Source organism: Heptranchias perlo, chromosome 8, assembly GCF_035084215.1.
Source record: "Heptranchias perlo isolate sHepPer1 chromosome 8, sHepPer1.hap1, whole genome shotgun sequence".
In the NCBI taxonomy this organism is placed as follows: Eukaryota; Metazoa; Chordata; class Chondrichthyes; order Hexanchiformes; family Hexanchidae; genus Heptranchias; species Heptranchias perlo.
The window spans coordinates 29,811,525-29,837,774 of NC_090332.1; the positions used below are offsets into that span (position 1 = coordinate 29,811,525).

The window sequence follows — 26,250 nt, forward strand, 5'->3', positions numbered from 1 at the left end:
ATCAGCAGCCAGTTACAAGACTTTTCTTTTCTCTTGCTGCTGATCGGAGAGGCTTACCACTGCTACTCACATTAAAACCATGTGTGAAGCCTGCAAGATGGAAGAATCTCTTCTACCTGGCAAAGTCTATTTCTTACTAGCCAGAGAAAGCTATAAACCACAACTTGTCTGAAGCTCAATAACCCTCCAAATTTTATTCTGCATTAAAAAAAAAATCAGTTTATTTTAACCACTTCACAACCAAATTATGGATTGATTGATGCTTATGCTGATTACAAAAAAGTGCCAAGCTCCACATCCAGAGTCATAGATTGAGATCCAGAGTCTCAGATTGGGAGCCAGTTAAGTGTCTATTAGCTGAAGGATAAGCATTCAATACTCTCCTTGCAAACATCTTTCCTATCCATGTGCCTAATGTAAAGTTAGACTATCCTTGACATTGATAACTACAAATCAAATAACCTGTAATTGTATTCGATTTTTAGGTCAATCTTTCAAAGTCTAACTTAAACACGACCATCTAAACCAGACTATTCAAAAGAAATATTAAAAATCTCAACGGTTGAGCAACTTAGTCTACTAATTTTGAACAGCATTTTGTACAATAAAGCATGGATGTTAAAAGACATTGTGTCTCAACACATTCCTGAAAAATATCTAAAGGTGCTTCACACAAATTACTTTTTGACTTATGTAGGCAAACACAGTAGCCAATCTATGCACAGCAAGAGCTTACAAACAGTAAATGAGAACTAACCAGGTTAATCTGTTTTTTGGTGGTGTTGGTTAAGGGAAGATTGTTAGCCAAAATACCAGAATTCCCTGCCCTTCTTTAAAAACTGCCAGGGCATAAGGTGTGACTTGAATGACACATCCAACAGCACAGCACTTCCTCAATACTACAGTGAAGTGACAGCCTAGATTATGTGCTTGAATCCTGGAGCAAGGCTCGAACCCAAAACCTTCTGACACAACAGAGAGTACTACCAACTGAATCACACTGATGCCTTTCTGCGAAGTTGATACAAAAAGCATACCTGTAGTGTTAAAGAGCAAATGCTGTCACTTGAGATTAGAGGCTCATTTTTAGTACCATATCTATTCTATACTCTACCACATAGGATATCCCGGACATGGATAAATGCTAAAGGTGAATATTAAAATGCAAACAAATTCACAGCAAGAGCAATTCCTTGCAAAATGCAGTCTCCATCTTTCCTATTTTTGGATCCAGACTGTTTTCATGCAACTAAAAAAAAGCCTGGATTTTATGTAGTACCTTGAACCTAGTCTCAAACATCTCAAAATCCTTCACGCACAATGAATTCTTTTTGAAATGCTGTATTATACAGGCAAATGCAGCAGCCATTTTACATACAGCAAGATCTCACAAATAACACTGAGATGAATGATCAGTTAATCTGTTTTCAGTGGTGCTGCTGGTTGAGGATGGAACATTGGTCAGGATACAAAAACTTTCTGCTCTTCAAATACTGCCATCCTTACTTTTCTTTGTAGAAGTTAGTATTAATATTAGAAGCTTGTTAAGGATAGGATAGGGTTTATTACCCTTTACACATCCTTTTTGTATCAGATATGCTAGGATTTCCAACAGCCTATTCTACTGAGGGTGTGGACCTTTCCAAAGAATTCTCCTTGCCTTTTTATAACCACAAAGTAAGTGGAAGAATCAGCCTCACAGGTTCAACAAAAGGCCATCAGTAAAATACAAATGAACCAGCCAGAATTCTGATATATTTGAAAATGGTGAACCACCAAATAACAAATATCTCCTAAATGTCATGGAACATTTTGTAATTTCAAAAGTACTTATGTTTATATGCCAATTGTACATGTTTAGTCTTTAACCCAGGCTGCTACATTAATCTTGCCAATTCAGTTGGTTATTTCAGTTTCTTGTAAGAGTCTCAATTCCTCCTCTTCACTATTTCTCCAGTTTTATGAAATTTGATCTGTTACCTGCCTGATGCACATTACTCTTTCTTGCTCTCGCTCACTTAACAGCCCTATATCTTTTACAGAATATCAAATCAGGTACAAAGTAGACATTCTGCTCAAAAAGAACTGACTTCCTGAAAAATTTATCGGATGTGAAGCATTATTGCTGTTTCCACCTTCAAACACACAAAATGTCATTACATAAAAATCCAGTTTATAGCAATCGATCCGGCCAGCAGCTCACAAGATTGCCATAATCAACTGATCAGTATAGGTGCTGTGTGTTGTCAGCCTTGGCTCAGTGATAGTACTCAAGCTCCACGTCAGGACTTGAACACCTAATTTAGGCTGACACTCCAGTGCAGTCCTGAGGGAGTACTGTCTTTCAGATGAGGCGTTAAAGCGAAGGCCTGCCTGTTTCAGTGAACATAAAAGATCCTGTGGCACTATTTGAAGAAGAGCAGGAAAGTTATCCCTCAACCTATACCACCAGAAACAAATTAACTGGTCATTCACCTGATTGCAGTTTGGGGGACCTTGCTGTATGCAAATCGGCTGCCACATTTGACACTTCAAAAGAAATTAATTGGCTGTAAAGTTCTGTGAGACATCCCATGGTTGTAAAAGGAACTATAAAATGCAAGTTCTTTACATGTACCAATTTTAAGAGCATTAATATTCTGAGCAGCACATTACAGGAAGGCTGAGCAGCTAATTAATCAGCTTCTTAAAGAGCTGGTGAACAGCATTTATTTGTTCAATGCTGTTCATTGCCACTAAGAAATAATATAGATGGCATTGAAGTGAAAACAAGGGAGATTCTATCACAAATTTATTAATACAATTGATTTGTACTAATCAGTACAACCAATGGAAAAGCCAGAGTTATTGAAAATGGATTTTGGCAAGTTCTACTTAAGCACTATATCCACATGATCACCACAAATGATTTCTTTGTACCAATTGTTAAGCATGTTAACAGCCAGTCAGATATTGGCAGAGGCCAGAGTGACCTGGAAAAGGGAGAAAGATGGAGAGGAAAGAAAATAAAGTCAAATTTGGCAACTGTTCACAATTTGTTTTTTCTTTTAAACGTACTAATTTAACAAAATGACTCACTTTATTCACATAATGGTCAGTTTTCTGACACAATCATCTGGGATGGACAGATGGATGCACGCACACACACACATATATCTACTCAGTTGTTTAGATTCTATTCAACAGAAAGCCAACAAAACAAGCACAATTATGCAATCTAGGTCTTTGGTTTAGTGGTTGGCTAACCACAAATTAATTGAAAAACTACTCAAAGCCAGCTGGATTTCATTTTCTATGAGAATACTACTCTGTAAGACACTGTTCAATAGATCTTGTACGTCATTTCAATCATGATTCAATATTTGACATTAGGAACATCAACTTCACAGTTTTTTGCCAAATTAAATGTATGCATCATTCAATTACAAAAAACAATATTCCTTGATGATTATTTAATTTCATGCCTTTACTAGAAGCTGAAGGAATTAAGCCATAGATGATCCCTTCAACCAGTACGGCATTTAATATTTCAAACTTTTTTGGGGTTCATCTTCACAGCTCTTCCTTTCCAAAACCAAGATAAATGTAAGGAATCTTACAACACCAGGTTATAGTCCAACTGTTTTATTTGAAAATCACAAGCTTTTGGAGGCTTTCTCCTTCGTCAGGTGAGTGTGTGATCCCACACTCACCTGAAGAAGGAGAAAGCCTCCGAAAGCTTGTGATTTTCAAATAAAACAGTTGGACTATAACCTGGTGTTGTAAGATACCTTACGTTTGTCAACCCCAGTCCATCACCGGCATCTCCACATCAAAACCAAGATATGCAGGGAGACTTTCAACTGCTAGCTACTTGTTTCTCACCTAAAAACGAGCGACTGGCAGTTGAAAGTCCGATACGGACAGTGTGTGCCTATTGCCTGTCTGAATCAACTTTTAGGCAGGCCTTTAATGGGCGGCCAGCACTCCTGCCCAAAACAGACGAAAAACTATTCGATTAAGCAAATTGGGCTCTTTTCTCTGTTGTAGAGCCCCAATTGCAACTTTTACAGAGAAATGGGTGGAGCATGCATGGCGCACGTCAGTCCCATTTCTCCAGGCGTGGAGAGTCCTAACCAGCAATCTTTAAAAGGGATCACTGGAGGCCTCTCCAAAGGTAGCTTTCATGTTCTTTTTTTAAAAATTCACGGGGCCAAGAGGAACAAGAGCGCTCTTCCTGGTGTCTCAAAGATTTTCTGTCTCAGTCTCGCACTCCAGCTCACCCCACCTTGCCAAGCCTAGCTGTGCCATTTTCCACCGTGGGAAACCGGCGAGCTGCAGCGGGGCACCTGTTTGGTGCCCACAGCTTGCCAATACAAAATGTTATGAACCTGAAAGTGGTTGGGATCTCCTGACTGCCACGTTGGGGGTGTGCAGCACCGACAGAACGCCGTTCAACACCCAAACCTAAAGTCTTCCCCGCAGTCTACACTGCACTCCTGCGGCACATCTCAACAAGTTGTGAAATTGTCCAGAACACTATTTTTAACTGCTGTCTTGAAACATTTTTATCATCCATGACGGGGATGGCATGAAAGCAGCGATATATGCTTGAAGGACTTGTGTAAACTTTGTTTCTAATGGTGTTGAAATGCTGTCAACGTAAACCATCAAAATTAACTTTATCTCTTAACAAACTTTGAAATTACATGTGCTGTTTCAATAGATTGTGCAATTTAAATTTCAACATTGCATCCATAAAGGGATCTCCTTGGTTCACTGATTGCATCTATACACACAAAAAATGTAAGTAATCCAGCTCGTTTGCTTACTCTTTTTACTGTCCACTGTTCAAAGTATCCTTATGTATTGCCCTACAGCTGACTACACTACATAGAAATGAGTTCAGAAAAAACTCAGTTCCCTCATGTTGCTAGGTAACACATCAAATCTTTCCAAATATTTCAGTATTAGTACGCATAAGCTAAGCTTTATGAGTTTGAAGTATTTAATTACAACACCCAATCTTTTTTGGAAAAGCCTTTCACAATCTAATGAATTCTCAGTATTTACACTCAGTGCCTCAAAAAACACTTTACTAAAACTCAGGATAAAAAAGTGGTTTCTAGTTGCAAATGGAACCACAATTCAGTGCCCTACTTAAGTATTACTTTGAGACTTTACAGAAGCAGGAGGAAAACAAAGTGCAACTTAAAATGTCAAGTCCAAAGTCATTTACGAAGAAAAAGACACCTTAAGTTAGTTTTTAAAAAACTATTCTGGCTTACACTCAGAGGTAATCACTTCCATCTGGGCATACAGAACCTGCGAAAAGACTACAGTTTCAAGCCATGAAAGCAAATATTTGACTCCAGCCACAGCTCTTTCAATCACAACTGTTCACAAAATAAACAGTCAAACCTCAAACCATTCAGAGTATTTCTCTAGAAAAACAGATACACAAGCATGACATGTATCCCCTGCCTCTTCCAATATTTTAGTTGCCACATTTTACTGGAAAACAAATCATATATGTGTACTAGTTTAAAGAAAAAGTAAAGGACATCATTTCAGTCAAATGCCAATGTCCACCCCCAAAAGGAATTAATGATAAAAACATTCTTGTCCAACCCAAGCTGCAAATTCATTTTGTAAATGTCAAATAAAACAATATGATTTCCAATATGTCAGGATATCTAACTAGATGACTATTCAACATTTCTGCTAAATATTAATTGACAATGACTATAAGGAGCCACAAATCAATTGTAGTCCAGGGCTTCATCAGTTCAAACAACTAAAGACACAAGAGTCTTATTTTAGAATGTTATTCTTGTTTTTCTCTTCCTTTAATATAAAAGAGATACAAAGCCACTAAATGAAGCAATCAACCAACCTAACCCTACCAATTAGATTAAATAAACATATCCTGGTTGATTGCATCATTTAGTGGCTTGTTTTCTAGTCTACCAACTAGAAAAGCAGTCCAAACTTGACATGCGCAACATCTAAATTAATTTGGTTTCTAGTAGAAGAAAAAAAGAACTTGGATTTATAAGGCACTTCACATAATCTCAAGGCATCCCAATGCACTTAACTGCCAATGAAGTACTTTTGAAATGTAGTTACTGTTGTAGGTAGTGATGTCCCTTTATGACCATTACCCTTGGTGGACATCAATGACACTCTCCTGTGTAACGACTTCACTTCAGAAGCAACTACTATCACCAGATCCACCCTCCCCCTTTCTGCTTCCTCCTGTTGCCATCCTCAGTAATTGAACTTCAGGTGATTGCACTCTCTGGTAGAACAGACACAAGGACATGGGGCCCGATTTTACCAGGGGTGCGGGTTCTCGGCGGGTAGGCCAGCGGGCGCGTTGAAAATGCGCCCGGTGAAATTAGTGGGTTGCCCGCGCGATCGTAGCAGGCAACCCACTAATTGGATCCACTTATCTGCTCCTCCGGGTTCCCCGATGCTGATCTGCGCGTCGGGCGGGCTGCGCATGCGCAGTAAGATCTGTCAGCTGGAGGCGCTGTATTTAAAGGGGCAGTCCTCCACTGACAGATGCTGCCACAAACAGCAAAAATTACAGCATGGAGCAGCCCAGGGGGAAGGCTGCTCCCAGTTTAATGATGCCTCACCCCAGGTATCATTAGATGGGGTGAGGAGGAGGGGGAGGACAGAGATCTTCCCCCCGGCGGTCGGGAGGAAGCGGCCTGCCTCTGCCACCAAGAGGGCCTGGCTCGAGGTGGCAGAGGGGGTCACCGGCGCCACCAACATATCGCCCACCTGCATACAGTGCAGGAGGCGCTCCGATGACCTCAGTAGGTCAGCCACAATGAGAACACGTAGTCTTTCCCCTACACTCCGTCTGCCACAACACTGCCCCCACCCCACATCTCCTTCGGCACTGCCAACACTACTCTGTCACATGACCCCTCATACCCACTCAAACCTCATCCTCATCTTACCTGCACCTACTCACCTTGCGAGTACTCACCCCGCCACTACCACGCAACCCAATCCTCGTACAATCTCATGGCTCTATCCCATACTCACCCTCTCGTGCATCTCTCTCACGGCCAGCCTCACTCAACCTGCCACCACCTGTGCTGCAGCCACAGGGCATGCATCACATATGTGCGGTAGGCAGCGCAAGGCAAACGTGTCGTGACCATGAAGGGGATGCACAAGGGTGTTTGAGGGTTTGTCATGGTTCTTACTCCTATTGAATTAAAGAACAACTCACATCACACATTATATTGGCTCCACTACTGCCATGTCTTCGCGAATCTTGTCCGGTTTGTGCAATAATGCCCGCTCCTGGGTATCCCTATGAGGACCCACCACTGATGCCACCCAGTGTGTCACTGCAGAGTGGGTGTAGGTGTATTTGCAGGGCTCTTCTGCGCAGACGACTGAGAGACATCGGGGATGTCCCCGGTTGCAGCCTGGAAGGCTGTGGAGCAGAAGTTCGGGAGGGCAGTGGTGACTTTGACAGCGACAGGTAGGAAGATGGTGCACGGGCCAGCCAGGAGCAGCTCGGCATGAAAGAGGCTGCAGATGTCCACGGCTACATGTCGACTGACTCTGAGCCTCCGTGTGCACTGCTGCTCAGAGAGGTCCAGGAGGCTGAGCCTCGGTCTGTAGAACGTGTGGCGAGGGTAGTGCCCTCTGCGACGCATCTCTCTTTGCGGTAGCCCTCCCTCCTGCTGTACAGGTGGATGTGTCACAGCACTCTGTTGTGGAGCTCCACGTGTCAGAGGTGGGCGGCGTGGATGGCGCGGCTGGTGATGCTGTTCGCCCTCCGAGGAGGTCATGACTGCAGCTACGGTGGCCCCCATCCGCAAGATGTACATCTGAGGGAGTCCGCAAGGTAGGTACATGTCTCCGGACCCCGGGGTAAGTGTGCAGGTTGGTGACTTCGACCATCAGGAGGAGGGTGGTGGAGGCCAAACTTTGTCCCAAGTGACAGAGCGGCCTCCTGCAATGGGTGAGGGTCTCCCCCCCACCCCCCCCCCACCTGTTAAATGGACCTTTGCAGCTGCCACAGGCTGACGGCTGCAACACGTCCATTTCAACTGAGAGTGTTTCCCCCAGTGTGTGAAACAGTCCCATGTTGATCCAAAATCACACACAGTCCCTTAATCAGGTCAGTTAATGACCTGAACAAGCAAAGTAAATACACTCAAGTGGCATCCCGCTGGCTTTAATTGCCTGCGGGATTCCCACCAGCGGGGGCTGCACACACACCCCCGCACATCAGCGCGGAACCCGGAAGTGGGCGGGATCGAGGCGCGATCCGGTCCCGCACCTGGATTTCGAGAATTTCGGGGCCCCCCCTGCCGAGAACGCACCCGGTAGCGGGTGCTAAAATCGGGCCCATGGTGTCTGAAACTTGTGAATGTTGAGGTGCTGTTGCAACAGTTTTGTGTTTTTGGTATAAAAATGGATGTCCAACTTAATCTCCAGAAACCAATGTAACTTGTTATAATCTTGTAGAAACCTGACAAGATAGGACTCTAAAATAGAACAGACAACTTTTATGAAGTCTATTGCTCTGAATGCACCAGACTGCACTGAGGTTTGGTAAATAAAGCTACAATATTTCATTGCAGAACATACAAGTTATGGAAGATATTGAAGTTGCTGACAATGATGAATAAGAACTATATTGTTTCACATTGCTGATAAACTTCAGACTGCTGACTGGTTACCTTCTTTGTCAAGGGGAAAGTTCTTAACGGTCTTAGAACATAAGAAATGGGAGCAGTAGACGACCATGCAGCCCCTCTATCCTGCTTCGCCATTCAATAAGATCATGGCTGATCATAGACTTCAACTCCACTTTCCCGCCCTATCCCTCGGTATCCATCGATCTCAGTCTTGAATATATTCAAAGACTGAGCATCCACAGCCCTCTGGGGTAGAGAATGCCAAAGATTCACAACCCTCTGAGTGAAGAAATTCCTCCTCATCTCGGTCCTAAATGGCCGACCCCTTATCTTGAGACTATGACCTCTAGTGCTAGACTCTCCAACCGGGAGAAACAGGCTCTCAGCATCTACCCTGTCAAGCCCTCTAAGAATTTTATACATTTCAATGAGATCACCTCTCATTCTTCTAAACTCCAGAGAATATAGGCCTACTCTACTCAATCTCTCCTCATAGGACAACCCAAGATTCAATCTAGGGAACCTTTGTTGCACCCATCTAAAGACAAGTATATCCTTCCTTAGGTAAGGAGACCAAAATTATACACAGTACTCCAGGTATGGTCTCACCAGAGCCCTATATAATTGCCGCAAGACTTTCTTACTCTTATACTCCAAACCCCTTGCAATAAAGGCTAACATACCATTTGCCCTAATTGCTTGCTCTACCTGCATGTTAACTTTCTGTGATTCATGTACAAGGACACCCAAATCCCTCTGACTACCAACATTTCTTAGTCTCTCACTTTTTAAAAAAAATTCTGCTTTTCTATTCTTCATACCAAAGTGGATAATTTCACATTTCCCCACATTATACTCCATTTGCCACCTTCTCGCCCACTCACTTAACCTGTATATCCCTTTGCAGCCTCTTTGCGTCCTCCTCACAGCTACTTGCTCACTTAGCTTTGTATTGCCAGAAAACTTGGATACATTACACTCGGTCCTTTCATCTAAGTCATTGATATAGATTGTAAACAGCGGAGGTCCAAGCACTGATCCTTGCAGCAACCCACTAGTTACAATCCGCCAACCTGAAAATGACCCGTTTATTCCTACTCTATGTTTTCTGTCCATTAACCAGAAAATCCACGCCAATATATTACCCCCAGTCCCATGAGTCCTGATCTAGTGTAACAACCTTTTATGTGGCACCTTATTGAATGCCTTTTGAAACTCCAAATATAATACATCCACTGGTTCCCCCTTATCTACCCTGCTAGTTACACACTCAAAAAACTCTGATAAATTTGTCAAACATGAATTCCTTTTCTTAAAACCGTGTTGACTCTGCCTAATCATAACGTGATTTTCTAAGTGCCCTGTTACTACGGCCTTAATAATATATTCTAGCATTATCCCAACTACTGATCTCAGGCTAACTGGCCTATAGTTTCCTATTTTCTCTCTCCCTCCTTTCTTGAATAGCAGGGTTACATTTGCTACCTTCCAATCCACAGGGACGGTTCTAGAATCTAGGGAATGCTGGCAGATCAAAACCAATGCATCCACTATCTCTGCAGCCACCTCTTTTAGAACCCTAGGTAGTAGGCCATCAGGTCCAGGGGATTTGTCAGCTTTTAGTCCCATTAATTTCTCCAGTACTTTTTCTTTACTAATCTTAATTACTATAAGTTCCTCACTCTCGTTAGACCCTTGGTTCCCTGCTATTTCCAGTATGATTGTTGTGTCTTCTACTGTGAAGACAGATACAAAATATTTGTTTAACGTCTCTGCCATTTCCTTATTTTCCATTATAATTTCTCCAGTAACTGCCTCTCAGGGACCCACGTTTACTTTCTCTAATCTCTTCCTTTTTACATACTTGTAGAAGCTCTTACAATCTGTTTTTATACTTCTTACTCTCATATTAAATTTTCTCCCTCTATCAATTTCTTCATTATCCTTTGATGATTTCTAAAACCCTCCCAATCCTCAGGCTTACTACCCTTTTTGGCAACACTGTAAGCCTCTTCTTTTAATCTAATACTACCCTTAACTTCTCTCGTTCGCCACGGTTGGATCATTTTTCCCATTGAGCTTTTATTCCTCATGAGAATGTATATTCGTTGAAAATTATGAATTATTTCTTTAAATGTTCGCCATTGTTTGTCTAGTCATATCTTTTAATCTAATTTCCCAATCTACCTTAGCCAACTTGCCCCATCATACCTATGTAATTGGCTTTGTTTAAATTAAAGACCCTGGTTTCGGACTTAACTACATCACTCTCAAACTCAATATGAAATTCTATCATATTTTGATCACTCTGCCCAGAGGATCCATAACTATAAGATTACTAATTAACCCTCATTACACAATACTAGATCTAAAATAGCCTGTACCTTATTTGTTTCCTTGACATATTGTTCTAGAAAACTGTCTCGAATGCATTCCAAGAACTTGTCCTCCAAACTACTTTTGCCAATTTGCTTTGTCCAGTCTATATGAAGATTTAAGTCCCCCATGAAAACTGCATTACCCTTGTTACATGCTCCTCTAATTTCCTGATTTATACTCTGTCCAACACTATAACTACTGTTAAGGGACTGTAAACTACTCCTACCAGGGTTTTCTGCCCCTTGTTATTTCTTAGCTCCACCCATACTGATTCTACATCCTGATTTTCTGAGCTAAGATCCTTTCTCATTACTGCCTTTATCGCATCCTTTATTATCAGGGCTACCCCCCCCCCCCCCCGCCCCCAAATCCTTTTCCATTTTGTCTGTCTTTTCTAAAAGTCAAGTACCCTGGAATATTTAGTTATCAACCTTGGTCACCCTGCAACCATGTCTCAGAGATGGCTACTAGATTAAACCCATTTATCTCTATCTATGCCATCAACTCATCTATCTCATTACAAATGCTTTGTGCATTCAGATACAATGCCCTTAATTTTAACTTTTTACTATTTTTCCCTTGTGTGACCTTAGTCACTAATGCCCTATTACCTTTGTTAAGCTCTCTGTCCCTTCCTGACACACTCTCTTGTTTTTACCCAAATCGCTACTCTGCTCTACAGCCTTGACTCTTCTCTTTAGACTTATAAATTTACCCTTACCTAAACCCACCCCCCACTCTAGTTTAAAGCCCTATCTACCGCCCTAGTTATTCGATTCACCAGGATACTGGTCCCAGCCCAGTTTAAGTGGAGCCCATTCCAACAGAACAGCTCTTTCCTTCCCCAGTACTGGTGCCAGTGCCTCATGAATTGAAACCCCTGCTTCCCACACCATTCATTCAGCCACACATTTAACCATCTAATCTGTTTGTCCTATGCCAATTTGCAAGTGGCTCAGGTAGTAATCCAGAGATTATTTCCTTTGAGGTTCTGCTTTTTAATTTGGATCCTAGCTCCTCAAACTCCATCAGCAGAACCTTATTCCTAGTTCTACCTATGTCGTTGGTTCCTAAGTGGGCCACAACAATTGGATCCTCCCCCTCTTGCTTTAAGTTCTTCTCCAGCCATGAGGAGATGTCCTTAACCCTGGCACCAGGCAGGCAACACAGCCTCGGGACTCCTGGTCAAGGCTGCAAAGAACAGTATCTATCCCCCTGACTATACTATCCGCTAACACTACCACATTCCTTTTCGTTCCCCCCCCCCCCCACCACTTGAATGGCCTCCTGTACCATGGTGCCGTGGTCAATTTGCCCATCCTCCCTGCAGGCTTTGTTCCCATCCATTCAGGTAGCAAATATCTTGTACTTGTTGGACAAGGGCAAAGGCTGAGGCTGCTCCGCCACTGCATCTGGGGTCCCCTTACCTGGCTGACTCACAGTCACATCCTCCTGTCCCTGACCATTAACCAAATCCAAACCACTACGTAACCTAAGGGATGTGACTGCCTCCAGGCTCAAAGCGTCTAGGTAACTCTCCCCTTCCCTGATGCATCGCAATGTTTGCACCTCGGACACCAGCTCAACAACTCTGAGCCAAAGTTCCTCGAGTTGCAGACAGTTACTGCAGATGTGGTTGCCAGGGATCACGCTGCTCTCCACAAACTCCCACAAGCTGCAGTTACAGCACATCTCCTGCACTGCTATGTCTATCTAACCTTGTTTTATTTACCTAAAGTTTTTATGTAATTAATTCACTTGGTTTATTTTTAGTTATTTTTTAAATTAATGTATTTAGTTTAAGTTATTAATTTAACAAAGTATTAGCAAGTTATAGGTTCCTAGTTTAGGAGCAAAAAAAATGTATTACTCACCAACCAGTCACCAGTCTTAGATAAGATGCTGGCCTTGCCAAGTCAGAGTAGTTGATGTGGTACAAGGTGACTAAACAAGGCACTCAATCACAAAGAGGAAACTGCTAAGTATAAAACCTAGGACTTGGTCTCTACAATGCCGATTACGCAGACCTGATAGCGGGTGGTGATTTGCTATCTCTGTAGTTGAAGTCAAACAAAATGAGTCTACAGTCTTCTAGCTGGCCATCCACTAAGGAGGGTCCCATAACCTGCAAAGGGAAAGAAAGCAGTTGGCCTGTGAAGCATTATTTAAAGCCTCTGGAGCAATTGAGAATTGCTGTGAATGTATTTTATGATGTAGCACATTGTGAGGCTAAGAGGATCATTAGGAAAGGAAAGCAGGATTAGTACATCATTTGGGAATGCTTGCAGTTACACAAAAATGAACACAAATCATACTGCTTTTGGCTGAAGTTGGTCATCATTCATGATTCCTCTGATCTAGGGTCGAAGTCCATTGTTTTTCAGATGGCAAAGATGCACTCAGATTTGTTGGAGACAGAAATACATTAAGTTGGCATTTTCCCCAACAGGCTGAAGTAGGAGCCTATTTGCCCAAGAGGTTGGAAAAGGTGAAGGGGCTACTTAGATAATAGGCTTTGACGAACCTGTTCGTAGCAACTAATGGTAGGATGGCAGGTGTGGATAGTGCTAATATCAAATTCTAAAAGTTGCTCTAGACTAGGTTGGGGGGGGGGGGGGGGGGGGGGTGGGGAGAAGGTTGGGGTTTGGAAGAGATAGTAATAGTCTTAATGATTAATGTCAAGAACCAGAGTTGCCATGTAGCTGCCCTGAAAGAAATTGGCACTTCTTTTGCCAACTTACCTTAGGATCTGGTGCACTCCATTCACCATCTTCAACAATTGGCCAACCAGTGATGTATAGTGTGGGTGCCACCAGGTGCTGTCTCAAAAGGGGATCGCAAAAGATACCAAGTAGAAAATATAAGTGGTGCCTGACCAATGGTCAATTTGTATTGGTACCCGAGGGTTCTGATCAATGCCAAGTCTTTAGGACTGACCTGAGAAGGGACAAAATGCTCTGTTTTTCCTCATCTCTATTCAATAACAGTAAAGTTCTATGTAGGTCAAGTTTGTGGCAAAAGAAATGCATGCAAATAGTCCCCCTTCATAGTTCAGAGCTCCTAGGTATGCAATGGTTTCTTTGGCTCCCATGAGAGATCAGGGGCCGAGCTATGAGGAGGACTTATGGCAGAAGAAGAAAAACTGTTACAGGGATGAAGGGTTGCAGCCTACGCCAATCTACTGTTGGATGCCATGTTTGGACATTGAGCATGAATTCTCATTCCCAAATATCAAAAATTCAAATGCTTCTCTTGATTGCATTTTAAAGAGGCAAGCAGTTGTTGAAGTTCCACATCTCCAACCGGTGAAACCATCATGTGATGATATGTGGTGTGTGTCTATGTCGTGGGCAAGAGGGTGGATGCAATACACATTTTATAGCAATATGTGCTACTTACCGTGCCAATCAGGGGTTGTTCCTGGTACCTGTCGCTGGAGTAGGGACAGGAATAGGAACAAAAAAGTTAAGCAGGGGGTCAGGGTCGTTGGGGTCAAGTTGGTTCCAAAATGGCAGGCCTGGAGTTGAGAATTTGCCAGAGAGCTGGAGTAATTACCGGGACTGGGATTATTCCTACTCTGCTCTAGATGACTCTTCAAGTCAATGCCCTAATGGGTAGGTTACTCCTAGTTGGAAGCTAAGGCTCAATGCCATTAGCTGCACAGTTTTAGTTGACTAAACTCCAGCAGTATCCCTCTGTATATTTGGAGGTTCCCAAGCCTTAGTTCATGCCAAATGGCACTAGGTTCTTTTCATTTCAGTAATGGTAGGTATCCTTGCAGGGAAAGGAGTGTGCATTCTACATCAGTCAAACAGAATCTACTTGCATAACTTTCTAAGTAATTTGTTTTGGAGACTCTTAAGCAGGGTGTCTGACAAGAGATTCAATTGTGGAAATCAGATGTCAAGAACGTAAATCTTGCTAAAAGCATCTTGTTGCTATTTAAATATTGTAACTACTAATAAAATGGAGAAAATACATTCTCCTGCATTTTATTAGTCCAATTATGAATTGTAAACCCAAAAATGCCCAGAAACGATTTCAACGAGGAAACGAGTATGATTTGTTCAGAATATGCTCCCTTTTTGTAGGAAAAGTGGTATTATCGGAAATTTGAATTTTATTTTCGAAATCTCACTTTCCTTGCTGATATGAGTCTCCCTCCCTGCTAGGCTGATCCAGTGAAGCTAATTATTGGGAGCGCCTTCGGTGTTCCATTAAACAGCAGGAGGTATGATTTCAGACCAACCAGAGAACTTCCCAACCTCAGGAAACCCTGCTGTAGCTAGAAATGCAGTTTTCCTCTGTGTGCCCTTGCAATGGAGTGTTCAAGGATGCAAGGGAACATTCCTTGTGATGGATACCACTAGGAGTGAAGGAGATCCTATCTGCAGGTGTCCTTATTAGTATCATAGTAGGTACAGCACAGGAGGAGGCCATTAGGCCCATCGTGCCAGTGCCAGCTCTTTGAAAGAGCTATCCAATTAGTCCCATTCCTCTGCTCTTTCTCCACAGCCCTGTAAATTTTTTCCCCTTCAAGTATTTATCCAATTTCCTTTTGAAAGTTATTATTGAATCTGCTTCCACTACCCTTTCAGGCAATGCATTCCAGATCATTACAACTCACTGCGTAAAAATGTTTCCTCATGTTGCCTCTGGCTCTTTTGCTGATCACTTTAAATCTGTGTCTTCTGGTTACTGACCCTTCTGCCCCTGGAAGCTGTATCTCCTTATTTACTCTATCAAAACCATTCATGATTTTGAACACCTCTATCGAATCTCCCCTTAACCTTCTCTGCTCCAAGGAAAACAACCCCAGATTCTCCAGTCTCTCTACATAACTGAAGTCCCTCATCCCTGGCACCATTTTAGTAAATCTCATCTGCACCCTCTCTAAAGCCCTGACATCCTGAAGTGTGGTGCCCTGAATTAAATACAATACTCCAGCTGAGGCCCAACCAGTGATTTGCTTTTGTACTCTATGCCTCTATTAATAAAGCCCAGGATCCCATATGATTTTCTAACAGCCTTCTCAACTTGTCCTGCCACCTTCAAAGATTTGTGTATGCGCAAGTGGCTCTGTACCTGCACCCCCTTTAAAATTGTACTATTTAGTTTATATTGCCTCTCCTCATTCTTCCTACCAAAATGCATCACTTCACACTTCTCTGCGTTAAATTTTATCTGCCATGTGTCTGCCCATTTCACCAGTCTGAGTATGTCCTCCTGAAGTCCGTCACTATCCTCCACATTGTTTACTACATTTCCGAGTTTCAAGTCATCTGCAAACTTTGAAATTATAGCCTCTATACCCAAGTTCAGGTCATTAATGTATATCAAAAAGAGCAGTGGTCCTAATACTGAACCCTGGGGGCACTGTTTCCTTCCTGGTCAGGCTGGAAACACACTGTTCCAGAAAGTTCTCGAACACATTTCAGGAATTCCTCCCCTTCTTTGCCCTTTATACTGTTACTGTCCCAGTCTATATTGGGAAATCGAAGGCCCCCATTATCACTGCTATATAGTTTGCGCACCTTTCTGTAATTTGCCTGCAAATGTTCTCCTCTATCTCCTTCCCACTATTTGGTGTCCTATAGTATACACCCAGTAGCATAATAGCTCCTCTACGGTTCTTAAATTCTAGCCAAACAGATTCTGTCTTTGACCCCAAAATTAAATCATCCCTTTCCGGTGGTGGAATAGTTTCTTTTCTTCCCCCCTCCCCCCCCCCTTTTCTATCTGTCCTGAATACCTTGTAGCCAGGAATATTAAGTACCCAATCCTTCTCTTCTTTGAGCCAGATCTGTTATTGCCACTGTATCACAGTCCCAGGTGGTGACTTGAGCCTGCAGCTCATCAACCTTATTTACCATGCTACATGCATTTACGCACATGCACTCCAAACTCATCTTAGACTGCCTTGCATTTGCCCCCTGCCTGATCCCTTCTATTTCTGAACTATTAGTAAGAAAGTATTTTTAAAATAAAAAACTCAAATATCCAGTAAGATTTCTGTGGGAAGTACTTTGAACACGTTATTCTCCTTTAAATAACTAAAAGAAAACATTCAATTGAATGCTAAACCTTCTTGCCTGAGTGGCACTGAATTAAAGCTATAAATGAAACATGCCTTAAAAATCATTTCAGTTGCCACTTTGGGGAGTATTCAGGCAGTGATAAGATTGTTGAAAATGTATCTGTTTTCCCTTAAACCTTTTTAAATGTTCAGCTCCAGAAACAACTGATGAAACAATGACTCCAATGCTACCAATCATGTAATCTGTTTACAAACTTGAGGTATGGTTCTACAAGATGCTTTACTGGAATTAAAATGTCCGTGATAAACTCCCAAGCCTGACTGTAATGTTAGAAATGGTTACTCTCAATTCATGCTTTATAAGATGAATCAAACATCATAGATAATTGTAGTAGGGTTTCATCTGGGCAAATTTAAGAAATGGCTCATTACATCCAAAAACTGAGCCCGAGTAAAACTTTTAACAATAAGCAATACATGTCTTTGAAATAGCAATAAGTAGCGACCCATTAAACAGATTGATAAATCAGTCAATGGTGCAGCTGGCCAGTTTAAAAAAATAACCAACTGGTCTAATGTAGAGGTGTGGTGATGCAGACTGCCATTGTCCCTTGTACAAAGGCAGATTTTTAAAAACAAATTGGTGCTTTCACCAAAAGCTAGCAGATCTCCTGTTACGTTGCTCATGGTGAGTCAGAGGTTATTCTGTTATAAGGGGTATTAGTGTTTGGGGGTGGGGAGAGAGAAAAGAGAAAAAAAAGTCTACATAGATACTGGAAGAATTTAAAATGAAGTTTGAGAGAGATGTACTAAAAGACAGTGAAATAAATCAGTTTTCATTGCACTCTTCACCTATTCCAGCTAAATAAATTTGTTCTCTTCACATACTAGTTACTTTAGTTGCATGAACAACTTGTTGAATATAATTACTTATTTTTTTCCTATCCAAGTTGGACAAATAAATGTTCAAGTTTAATCTTGTTTTGATGTTTGTAAATACAAAAAAACAGTTTCAAAGTTGTAATAACAGTTTTCTAGCTTTTAGTGCTGTCTTCCCTCAGATCTTTCTCCACAGTGGCTGAGACTTGACAGTCTGCATATCCTGGTACACTCTGAACAGTCAATCTTGCTGTCCATGTTAAAAGAAAATCTTGACTGTTGCACAGCCCTAGTCCAAATGTGGTGCTATTTATTTCAGTCAAAAGGAAGATATCCTTTAGTTGAATTCTGGAAGTAACAATGCACAGATTGCTTGTAGAGAGCAACATTGGTACATACTGAGAGTTTTGTGCACACAATATTTGCAGTTACAATGGTGCGTTCTGAGAGTTGTAGTCTACTACCTAGTTCCACCTCTTCATTCAGCTAAGTAACAACACTGGGAAGCCTCAATAACTTAAGGATACTCAAGAGAAACAGGTTACTAACATAAACACTGACATTTCAAAATGCATAAAGCAACTTTATAGGTAAGTTTAATAATTTTCTTCTAATTTTGTGCACAGTATTATTAGTGTGCAAATCGGCCAGCAAATTCAGGGGATTAAGAGATATGCCGTGAGTTGCAAATCTCCAGAATTGGTGGTCACTTTACACCACTTTGCCGTTTGCTTCGCACAAACAGCAACTCGCCCATAGCCTCCCTGTTATTTTTTTTTAAGAACTTGTTCGATTTGCACATTAATTGCCCATTAAACTCACCACAGAAAGTTATGTCTGGTAATTAAGAGCACAAGTACCCTTTTAACAATGTCACAATTGTTAATGCAATGCCAATCAACCTCTCTGGCCCAGAATGGGAACAAATTAAAGTGTTCAATCTGGAATGCACTGCCTGAGAAGGTGGTGGAAGCAGATTCAATAACTTTCAAAAAGGAATTGGATAAATACTTGAAGGGGAAAAATTTAAAGGGCCGGGGGAAAGGGCAGGGGAGTGGGACTAATTGGATAGCTCTTTCAAAGAGCTGGCACAAGCACGATGGGCCAAATGGCTTCCTTCTGTGCTGTATCATTCTATGAATCTGTATCATTCTATGATTCTGCATGTATCCCTTTATGTAGTCAATTGTTGTTAAGAGATTTTAAAAATGTCAAATTTAAATTAAATATTTTTTTCTTACTTTTCCATTCTGACTTTTCTCTCTCTCTCTTAATCCAATCTTTCTTTCCCTTTCTGTATCCGATTTGACTCTAATTGTCCCACTTTAATTCACTCTCCTTTTCCGTCGTTCCTGTTTCTTTCGCAATCCTTAAATCTTATTGGTAAGGAGATACGTTGTTGGTCCCACCGTTCACTGACGTCCCAGATGCCCCGTTGCCCTTGCTGCGCTGTTATCAGATCGCACTTCCAGCAAGTTATGGTGCATACATTTTTCAAGCTGAATGGTGCAGAAAAAAGTAACTAACGGGCACTCCATGAGATGTGCAGCTCCAGCATGATCCGAGATCCGGCCCAATTATTTCCAGCACTCAGTTTAGCAGAAAAAAAGCTGGCAGCCAAAAAGATTGTGAGACTATTGGGTTTTTCTTCTTTCTTTTATTGGTAACAATTTCCTAACTGCTCAGTGTTGGGCTGGCTGTTTTCATACATCCTGATAGTTAATCATTGGTAGTATTTGCACCATCTTTTCCTTCTTTTGACTGGAACATTTCCTATCCTGTTCAATTGTGAGGTACAGCTGTGACGGGGCAAAACATATACTATATCTATATTAGAAAACTCTTGCATCTAACCTCAAATCTGAATTTTGGTCCTGTCAAAATATTTCCTATGCCGTATAAACCTTGTAAAAAATACCTATACCCAAGCTCAGCACTTCACATCATACCATTGCTCAAGTAATACACACATGGCTGATTAACCCACAGGGCCTACTATGTTTATCAAATTATCGTCATGTGTTGTTCAAATCTACACAAGACAATGCCTGAGCAAATATGATGGCCAGAGGATATGGAAACCTAATGTAACTGTTCTTCTGTTAGGCTGGGGGCGGGGAAGAAAAGAGGAAACAGAAAGTGTAGGGAGGGAAAAGAAGAACCGTCGAAGCTTAAATTTTGAGCAACACTGGATGTGTCCAAGAAATATCGTAATTCCTTTCGTAGAAAGTTACGGCACAGAATGAGGCCATTCGGCCCATCATGTCCGTGGTGGCCTATGTGATGCCACATTTTGCGTTTCTACCAGTTTAATTGAAAGGAAAAGCAAATCAAAGTGCCCAAATAAAACAGCTGCTGTCAGTCTGACCCATCTTTCCGTTGCTCTCTCAAAGAAAATTGTCGAGCTACGTAAAGACACTCATCACTTTTATATCTTTTATCACTTCTGCATCAGTTATGATAACAAAATGCATCAAAACATTTCAATACTGAAGACACTTGGCTGAAAATCCACAGGCCTGACAGCGAGACATAATACAAACGCTTAAATGTACGCACCAGCCCATGACTTCTGGTGCTGACCTTGCCAAAATATGTGGAGGTCGGGGGGGTGGGGGGGGGGGGGGGGTGACACCACATTTTAATATGCCCTGCCCATCAGCTTTCTATACAAGAGGCTTAAAAAAATAAAAATCTTCAGAGGACTCGGCCAAATTCCAGGCCTGGACCATGCGGTGGCCCCCAACATCTGCTGGTCAGCAATCCGACACACCCGCCTTCACTCGGTGTATTGGGCTCATTGATGCTCTGCCAGGCCAGGGGCAAGAAAACTCTGCTATGCTCCCTCTGATGACAGACCTACAGAAACTGGTAAGGAAGATTTGGACCTAGTGGACTTACAGTAGGAATATACCAAAAGGGCTGTGAATATTCAGCCCACATTGATGAATGTGACACAAAACACAATGTTGGGCTACCTCTCCTTTCAAGTTCTGATCTGAAGGACAGTTTTTCCTGTATGTCTCAGTTTGCTCAAGGTAAGGAATGCCTGTGCTTGGGAAACTGAACTATCCCCCCCATTTTTTGCACCAATTATGAAGTGCTCCGGGTTCACTGGTGGCATGCGCCAGATGTGGCACGTCAAATGCTGCCGTTGTGCGTTACAAGGCAAACGCGCCCAAACCATTCATTGGTGCATCAGTCAATGCTGTTACACCACCACCTTGATGAGGTAAGGTAATTTGCATCAAGCATTTACACAAAAGCAGTAGTGTAATTTAGAAGTCAGACCCCCAATCTGACTCCTAAGTGCACTGAAGCCAAGAGGTGCAAGGTCACTTGGGTTTTGCACAGGTGCAATGCAACTCCAGTCAGCTATAAAGCTATATCGAAAGTGCCCACACTGTCTATTGGTGCATCTGAGCGCTTTAAAAACATACCTTGCAATTATTTTAGTCTTAGGAGAGAAACAAGGCTGCTGTCTGTGCACTAATATTTTTTAAAAACTAACTGGTCAGGGAATAGAGCACATATGCACAATGCTCCTTTGTGCTAACCTCAGTACATGGTACAGCTGGCAGTGTAACTTGGGTCTGTGCCCTGCACATCATACTTTAGACTGGTATTAGTAAAACAGCACCCAGTGTAAGATTTTCATTTCTCCCTTACTCCACCCTAGCTGGTCTATGAATCAGTACCAAGTAGAATGTGATTTAAATGTGGAGCAAATGATTCTCTAAGATACAATGGAAACTGTGTTGTTACTCACCAATTACTCAAAATCACCTATTCCACAACGGCACACAGTGATCATCAATAGACTGACATACTGAGCTTTTTAAAATATGGCTTTCATCATGCCACAATCTCCACATGACCAACAGAGTTGCCAGTGTTCGGTAATCTTGTATGAAAGTCCACACACCTGTTTTCCACTGTTAGCCGTCCTTTCTGCTGAGTCCCGTTGCACATTCTGTCCTGATCCTCGGAGAACACTGATGAAATCTTTCTTTGAGACAGATGACAACAACTTGGCACGCTTTCGTTCAGACCCACCTACTTCTTTAACTTTTTCATCCACACTGGTTTGATGCTTTCGCACAGCATTAAATAGTTGCACAACACCCCTGTATATTAAACAAATAGGTCAGTCATCCTAGTCCATAGAAACAGGAAACATTTGACTAGTTTCTAGCCAATTTGCCTTTTTTTCCCTCACTTACAGTGATAGATCAAAGTGATTAGTTCTCTGCCTTCTCCAAGCAAGCAGAGATATTTGCCACAATTTGTCACTGATTTGCCTACAGGGCCAATTTTTAATAGGCATCCACAGGTTGGTTCAAGTGTCTTCAGTTTTCTTCTGCTACATTGAAAAGTAATTCAAAAATGAACATAATGTTTTTATGAAGTGATTTTTTTTGAATCAACGCAATAGCAAACATGGCAACATGAAAGCAAACCCCTCTGGACCAGATTACTTTCGACAGTACAAGTATTTTCAAACACAATATGCCAGGCAATGCCAAAAGCCAGTGAATCTTCAAAAGGCTGTTCGTCTGACATGATGGGTCCTTAGCTGCTTAAAATTCACATCAGTGAGCCTAGACCACATAATCACCTAACAATTTTGGTCTTCGCATTGAGGGAAATGTGTAAAGACTTTCAGTATCAGTGGATTTCATTGCCAAATACAACTAATAGCTGGCACAGGGTTCCTTATCAAGTTAAACATATTTCTACCCTAAACCCACTTGGAGTAGTATTTATAAATACACTGGAGCAGAGATTCATAAAATGTTGATTGGGTCATTCATTGGATTAGCGCACTGTCCTTTCATCCTGTGATCAGAATTCAAACTCAGCCCAAACTAATGAGATGAAAGTCTCTCAGTTGGTTGTAGAGATCCCAAGTGAAATGAGCTTGTACTTAACTTTCAGGTGCTCAATACCAACACTGGGCACCTGTTTTAGTTTAACCTGAAGGACAGGTGTCTGGCATGCAAGGAAATGAGGCAATATAAAATGACTAATACAATAGTAAAACTTCATTGGGTTACTTTAGTTTCTACTGGTTAGCTTGTAGATGAAAACTTATTGATCTGAAACTATCCAATACTAGGTTCGAGAAAAAAATCTGGTAGTGAGCTTATCAAGCCTCACTCTGTAATACAGGTCATTCAAGACATGGCCAGACTCCAGGAAAGGGACACAATAGATGATCTCTCTTCATCTCCCTTGTTGATCTTGCCACTGCAGATTATAAATGAACTAAGGAAACCTTTTTTTGTAAGTTTACAGATATTATCAGTTCCAAATGAGCAACGGCTTACAAACAGATAACATCAGAGTATTGGAATTCTGATATTTATTTCTTATTTTAATTTGAAAAAGGAATAGATAAATACACGAGTCACAGCAGGTTACTCTTATGCGCCGCCTAGTGGGAAGATCAAGTAAAGCATGAGCAGAGATTTAGGAACAAATCACAGCCTAGACTTTCAGATTGGGGCGTATCTCCAGCAGAGTGGGATATTCGCCTGCCATGGATATTATTCCCAACCCCAGCCAACTTTCCGCTGGAGGTGGACTTCTCAGCCTCCGCCGTGGGAGTCAAACTAAACTGGGGCAGAAACTTGCTGTGGCAGGTCTCGAAGCTGCCTGAAAAACTGAAAAAATGTTTCAGAAAGTTTTTGTTGCTGCTCTTGGGCTTCGTGCACCTACATGCTCTGACTGAATGTACAGCCCCCCTAAAGAAACCTATGAATCCCTCTCCACCAACCCTTGGATGTTAGATGCCAGGACATAACAGCCGTCCCTGGTGTCGTGTTTTAATGGGGCAAACCGCAGAAAACGCAGTGAAGGCCGTATCTCCCTTATTTCAATCTGTTTTGCGTTTGCTTGTCTACATATAGGCAGCTGCAATTTATGTCCACCAGGCTTATTCTCTGGAAAGAGGTGATGGAAATGTGGCCCAACTCATCCCTCAGCACTTCTTCAGCCCTATATCCTCTAAATATGCCTGAAAAATAGAGAGAATGAGCGAGAAGGTCAAGGCCCACCCGTCCATCCTCAGCTCGGGGATGCTGCAAGGCCGAAGGAGACGTAAAAAGGGTAAAAATATTTAGGTGGATAGGTGGAATTTAATTCTCAGAAATCAATCTGGAAATTTACCTTTTGCTTTAATGAGAAAAAGTCATGTTAAATAACAAAACCCAGAAAAAAAGGTCTCTATAACAAACTTGTCCTGAAAAGTCCTTTGATTTCAGTGATCTGAAACAAACATTTAGCATCTTATTTACCCTATCACCATATCCTTCAACTTATGCATTTACAAGGAGAGCACTTACACACTGCACCTTTTGTGATCACATCTCAAAGTGTCGCCTCGCAATCTTAAGCTATCGGAAATTAAAATATCTCTATGTGCCAGACAACTCTTCTATGTTGAGAAGCATGATATCTACCTGGTGGCTATTCTCTGGAAGTTCCTCTCAGTGTCTCGGTCTCGGACTACATCGGGTTTCACTCTGCACATCTGCTCCCATTCTCTCTTTTTATCCAGCTGCCAAAGAAAGCTCATTTAAGAACATACTGAATAATCCCGTAACTTCACAGAAATCAATAGGTTTTTAATGTATAAATTAGTGTATTAAATATACCAGATTTTTACCAGGAACTGGTGAAACCAGTGTCAGCAAAAGTAAAACCTCAGCAAAATAGTTACTAGCATTTGTAATAAAGCTGTGAACACCATGAGACAACTCATGCCATGTAAAGTAACTTTTTAAAAATAAAATTTTGTGCTCAAAGTGAGGGACATTAGTCTGAAATGGAATACTTTCCCATTCAACACTTGTCAGCCTCAAGCACTTCCACATCAGGTAAAGCACAGGTTGGATGCAGGGTAAATCCCAATGTGCTTTTACCCCAACTGCACTAGTATGCCATTTGCTTTTCTCACATCACTCTGAGTCAGATTATCAATTCAATTCAATTAGAAGCAGTAGTGTGTGGTAGGCCCACATCCACTAGGAACTGCGAGGGAGCCAGGCAAACTTGTTTCACATGCAACCTTTGCATTCAGGAAAAGCAGACTTGCATCCTGTCAGATTCCAATCCAGAGGTCAAGAACAATATGCTAACCCACTGCACTGTATAGTGCCCATCAGAATCACCTCTGTCAAAACATGCCACATTAACTGGAATTTCAGAAATATTAGAAATGCGTGTAAAATTAATAGCATTTACTACTAAACATTATCAGATACACAGGAGGTCTGGCACAGGAGTACTGGTAGTAATCCAATCTTGGGAGTTTGTTGACAAGCTCTTCAAATTTCATTTTTGTGGCTTACAATGTGATTGAGGGGTTCAAACAGCATTGCTGCCTCCAGACCCACTGCCAGCATCCCTTATGTAACCTCCTTGTTGAAATAAGTGGCCAAGACAAACATTTGCAATTCCACATTGGTCAACAGCAAACACAGTGCTCTCCAAGTGCTGTTTTAGCAGGGGTCACCCATACACACCACGCAATTCCTGCAATCCATTTTTAAATTCTACCACTCAACCAACAAGGCATTTCATAAGAAGAAAAAAAGATGAGAGCAGGTTTTATTTTCCACGTGATTTGGAGTTAAGTTAGACCCAATTCAAGTCTTGGTTTTGACTGTAGACACTCCTTGCTTCTGTTCAGCCACAAGCAAGAATTGAAAGCAAACAAAATGGGATACTTGACTGAAAACAGTGACAGCTGTGGATTCAACTATTTGGATTTCAAATATTTTTACACCTGACAATTCAGAAATGTGGAAAACTTGGAAAGCAGCAATATTTGTTTGAGAAGCTCCTTGAAGCATGCCTAAGTTTTAAAAAGACATGGATTTACATAAGAACATAAAAAATAGGAGGAGTAGGCCATACAGCTGCTCAAGCCTCCTCCGCCATTCAACAAGATCATGACTGATCTTCGATCTCAACTCCATTTTTCAGCCGGATCCCCATATCCCTTGATTCCCCTACAGTCCAAAAATCTATCTCAGCCTTGAATATACTCAACGGCTCAGCATCCACAGCCCTCGGGGGTAGAGGATTCCAAAGATTCACAATTCTGAGTGAAGAAATTCCTCCTCATCTCAGTCCTAAATGCCCGACCCCTAATCCTGCAGCTATGCCCCCTAGTTCTAGACTCTCCAGCCAGGGGAAACAGCCTCTCAGTAAGTCCCCTCAGAACCTTATATGTTTCGATGAGATCATCTCTCATTCTTCTAAACTTCAGAGAGTATAGCCCCATTCTAC

General features: G+C 41.8%; 1 protein-coding gene across 1 annotated transcript in view; it reads right to left on the bottom strand.

Moving 5' to 3' along the window:
* The window catches only part of rrp15 (ribosomal RNA processing 15 homolog), a 35,715-nt gene that overhangs the window by 3,743 nt on the left and 5,722 nt on the right, over positions 1–26,250 (bottom strand). Inside the window, exons 3-4 of the mRNA XM_067988884.1 lie at positions 24,417–24,514; positions 21,878–22,079 (exon numbers count right to left, since the gene is read on the bottom strand). Of these exons, the coding sequence (XP_067844985.1) occupies positions 21,878–22,079; positions 24,417–24,514 (300 nt within the window). The remainder of the gene's footprint in view (positions 1–21,877; positions 22,080–24,416; positions 24,515–26,250) is intronic.